At 48.3% G+C, this 4,761-nt stretch overlaps 1 protein-coding gene across 1 annotated transcript in view; it reads right to left on the bottom strand.

Moving 5' to 3' along the window:
* Window positions 1-498: 498 nt before the first annotated feature.
* The window catches only part of RSKR (ribosomal protein S6 kinase related), a 12,789-nt gene continuing 8,526 nt past the window's right edge, over window positions 499-4,761 (bottom strand). The window contains exons 9-12 of the mRNA XM_015829054.1: window positions 2,499-2,588; window positions 2,309-2,397; window positions 1,552-1,662; window positions 499-699 (exon numbers count right to left, since the gene is read on the bottom strand). Coding sequence (XP_015684540.1) covers window positions 499-699; window positions 1,552-1,662; window positions 2,309-2,397; window positions 2,499-2,588 — 491 coding nt within the window. The remainder of the gene's footprint in view (window positions 700-1,551; window positions 1,663-2,308; window positions 2,398-2,498; window positions 2,589-4,761) is intronic.

Below are 4,761 nucleotides of genomic sequence, written 5' to 3'. Positions count from 1 at the left end.
CTAGTCCAGCCCCCCCTCAAGCAGGAGAACCTAGACCGTCTCAGACAGGTGAGTATGACTCCGTTGCTCAGCATTTCAATTTTGATCACGTAACCATGGGGATCAAGTCCTAAGTCGCTTTTTTCAGTGCCGCTGTAACTTCGAACAGTCACTAAGTCAACGGCTGTAAGACGGGGACTGCCTGTAGTAACAATATCCAAACTGGAGGAAGAACAGAACTTTCCCATCCTGTGGGCTGCCCATCCCGCTCTGTCCATCTGCCTCTTCTGACTCCCAGCCTTGCTGGTCCCCAAACCCCCGTCCGGCCTTCCTTCCCGAAGCACCATGAGGGCTGGGGGGGGAGCGGTTAAGGAAGCTGGTGCCCAGGTCCTGCGGGTGGCAACGGGCACCCGCCTTGGAGATTTACGGTGGGGTTTTGGCCCGAGGATCCACACCAAGAAGGGCCTGCCAAGAGCCCCTCCTGGGCACCGCTGGGGCACCCCGGGGAATGCCAGTGGCTCAGGGCCCCCCCAAGTCACAGTCAAACTCCAAGAAGGCAGCAGCGTCCGCTGGGGGGCTCTTGAGTTGCTGCCAGCCCAAGGCAAAGTCTGCCGGTTGCTTCCTGAGGATGTCGGCATCGAAGCTCATGCCGCAGAAGAAGAGGTGGGCGCGGAAGTGGTGGAGACGGCAGGGCCGGCGCTGAGGGTCCTGGCACAGGAGCTGGGAGGGGGAGAGAGAGGGAGCGGGGGCTACTTGACAAGCACCTGGATGATGCTTGTTCAGGTGTAGGCCTTCCCCAATCCTGGGGGGCTTCCGACTCAGCGGAAGAATAGAATAGAATAAAATAGAACAGAAATAAAACAGAATTACCACAGAATAGAATAGAATGGAACGGAATATAGAATAAAATTAGATTAGATTAGATTAGAATAAGAACAAGAATTAGAATAGAAATAATATATAATATAAGAATAGAATATAATAAGAATTAGAATAGAAATAATATAATAAATATAATATATAATATTAGAATATAATAAGAATTAGAATAGAAATAATACAATATAATGTAATGTAATGTAATAATATAATATAATAATAGAATAGAATGTAGAATAAAGAATAAGAATTAGAATAGAAATAATATAGAATAGAATAGAATAAGAATTAGAATAGAAATAATAATATAATAAATAGAATAGAATAAGAATTAGAATAGAAATAATACAATATAATATAATGTAATAATATAATATAATACAATAGAATACAATACAATAGAATAGAATAGAAAATAAAATAAAATAGAATAGAAATATAGAATAGGATAGGATAGGACAGGGTAGAATAGGATAGGAGTTTGTAAGGGACCTTGGAGGTCTTCTAGTCCATCCCCCTGCTCAAGCAGGAGAACCTAAACTATTTCAGATAAATGGATAAGGACTCGCACAGCCCCCCTTGCAGAACCCTCTGTAAGCAGGAAAATCCAGATCTTCATAGATTCTTGGGGGGGGCTTCCACAGAAGGGGGTGCAAATGGGTTGGGGGGGGCAGGAGAGGGTCGTGAACTCACCTCGCTGAGCAGGAGTCGGAGGCCCCAGCTGAGTCCGGCCGGGATGGCGTATGTGCTGCGCTTCACGCTCCGCAGCATGGCCACGTGGTCCCGCTCTGGGGGGACAGGGAACTGGGGAGGCAAAGACCCCATTCACCCCACGCCTCTTTGGCTGCTGAGCCACCTCGCAAGCGGGCAGCAGCCGCCGCAGATCCTCCCCCTCGACCCCTCGGGACAGAACTGAGGGTCAGCCAGGCAGAGTTGTAAAACAGCAGCAGCCCTTTGGACTTATATACCGCTTCACCCGGTGCTTGACAGCCCCCCCTCTAAGCAGTTTACAGAATCAGCCTCTTGCCTCCCCCCCCCAACAATCTGGGTCCTCGTTTTACCGACCTCGGAAGGACGGCAGGCTGAGTCAACCCTGAACTGATCAGGATCGAACTGCTGGCGGCGGGCAGAGTTGGCCTGCAAATGCTGCGTTCTAACCATTGCGACACCAAAGGGGGCACTGGCACCAAAGAGGCTTAAACAAGCCAGAGTGGAACCACGATGGCTTAGTGGAGCTCAGCCCCTGCCTCCCTCTCTGCCTCTTTGGCGCTTATCCTAGAAACCTAGGGCTGGAAGGGACCTTGGAGGTCATCTAGCCCTACCCCCTGCCCATTCAACCTCAGACAAACAGTTGTCCAATCCTGGAAACCTCCAGTGATCCAGCCTGTCTGGCTGCTAGTGGGGACAGGTTCCTGGGGTACCGAGGGACCCCCCCCCTCCTTGTCCTTACCTGTCCAGTGGCCATCGCAAACAGCAGCACCCCCAGGGACCACCAGTCGGCGGCGTGGGCGTACGGACCGCCTCTCAGCACTTCTGGGGCTGCCCCAAAGGAAGAGCAGAGGGTCACTCATCTCGTCTGCCCGTCTGACCCCCCCCTCTTCCCCCCCCACAGCCTCCCCCTCTCCTGCCGACTGCCTTACCCATGTATTGGAGGGTCCCGCAGATGGTGAAGGCTCGCTGGCTCCAGGGCAGATGCCGCGAGAGGCCGAAATCGGCCAGCTTCAGGTGACCTAGGCCAGGTGGGGCATAAAGCAGAGAGAGATCCTGAATCCAGAGCAACCAAGGTAGTCCCCAACTTACGGCTACAATTTCTGTCGGTAAGCGAGACATTTGTTGGGTTTTCCCCATTTTACGACCTTTCTTGCCACAGTTCTTAGTGCGGTCGTTAAGTGAGTCACACGGTTGTTAAGGGAATCCGTCATCCCCCACTGAGCTTGCTGGTCAGAAGGCCGCAGAAGGGGATCACAGGACCCCGGGACACTGCGACCGTCGTAAATGTGAGTCAATTGCCAAGCGCCTGAATTTCGATCACGTGACCAGGAGGATGGCGCAACGGTCGTTAACTGTGAAAAACGGTCCCAAGTCCCTTTTTCCACCACCGCTGTAACTTGGAACGGTCAGTAAATGAACCGTTGTAAGTCGAGGACTACCTGTAGGGCAGCTTGGACTGTCTTGGACTTCAACTCCCAGAATTCCTGAGCCTTCAAGTTATGACGTTAATAGAGCCCACCCACGATAGTCGTAAGTCAGAACAGGATTAAAATTTTATCTCGTTAAAATTTGAAGCAGCCGTTAAGCGAACGCTGCGTCGTTAAGCGAACCATCAGGCGCAGCTTTGCCAAAAACCAGATGGAAGGGCCGGTTTTCAGCAAAACGGTCGTCAAACGGGACCACGGGAGCGTCCGATGCGTGGTCACGTGACCGCAGAGGGAGTCCGACTATCAGAACTCTGGGGCTGGGTCCTGAGTCCGCTTTTTTGGGGGGTGGGCTGGTTGTAACTTCAAATGTTTGCTGGGGTCCCTCTGAATGGGCCGGGCCAGGAATTCTGGGAGTTGAAGTCCACAGGTGGTCAAGTTGCCCACAGCAGCCCAATCCTGGTCTGGAAGCTGCTGGGCGAAGGGAGAGCCGTCCTTCTGCCCCCCTGCGTGGGGGGAAACTCTGTCTCAGAGCATCCAGCCTGGGCTGGGTAACAGCTGGCTAAACAGCTGGTTCAAGACTGGAGCATACTTGAAGGATCAATCTCAAGAAAAATTTATCTTGGTATGGAGAAGATGGATAGATTATATGAAGAGAAAGTATGAAGTGATTAATTATCATATAGCTTTTGAATAAATATTTTTCTTTTCTAATATTTTTTATATATTTAATATAATTTATATATATATATTATTGAATATATATATATTGAATTTGAACACTGGGCACTATCTAACTTGAACACTGGGCACTATCTAACAAAATGAAATTCAATGGTAAAAGCAAGGTTCTACATTTAGGCAAGAAAAACCAATTGCACAAGTACAGCATAGGTGGCACCTTGCTCAATAGTAGTAACTGTGAGAGGGACCTCGGAGTCCTAGTGGACAATCACTTAGATAGGAGCCAGCCGTGTGCTGCAGCTGCCAAAAAGGCCAACACAGTGCTGGGCTGCATTAACAGAGGGAGAGAATCAAGATCACATGAAGTATTAATACCACTTTACAAGGCCTTAGTAAGGCCACACTTGGAATACTGCATCCGGTTTTGGTCACCACAATGTAAAAAAGATGTTGAGACTCTAGAAAGAGCGCAGAGAAGAGCAACAAAGATGATCAGGGGACAGGAGGCTAAAGCATATAAGGAAAGGCTGCTGGAATTGGGTCTGTCTAGTTTAATGAAGAGAAGGACGAGGGGGGACAGGATAGCAGTGTTCCAGTATCTCAGGGGCTGCCCCAAAGAAGAGGGAGTCAAGCTATTCTCCAAAGCGCCTGAAGGCAGGACAAGAAGCAAAGGGTGGAAACTAATCAAGGAGAGAAGCAACCTAGAACTAAGGAGAAACTTCCTGACAGTCAGAACAATTAGCCAGTGGAACAACCTGCCTCCAGAAGCGGTGAATGCTCCAACACTGGAGGTTTTTAAGAAGAGACTGGACAGCCCTTTGTCCGAAAGGGTATAGGGTTTCCTGCCTGAGCAGGGGGTTGGACTAGATGACATTCAAGGTCCCTTCCAACTTTACTATTATTATTATTATTATTATTATTATTATTATTATTATTATTATTATTATTATTATTATTATTATTATTATTATTATTATTATTATTAGTTTATTATTGTATGTTAGAGTTAAAGTATGTTAATTTTGTTGTATTATGAATGGATAGCTTAATTTAGACTTGGGATGTTATGTATTTATCCCTGTAC

This window comes from Protobothrops mucrosquamatus, unplaced genomic scaffold, assembly GCF_001527695.2.
Source record: "Protobothrops mucrosquamatus isolate PMUCROS unplaced genomic scaffold, P.Mucros_1.0 scaffold5325, whole genome shotgun sequence".
Classification (NCBI taxonomy): domain Eukaryota; kingdom Metazoa; phylum Chordata; class Lepidosauria; order Squamata; family Viperidae; genus Protobothrops; species Protobothrops mucrosquamatus.
The sequence above is the reverse complement of the archived record's forward strand: the minus strand, read 5'-3'. Positions and strand labels throughout refer to the sequence as shown.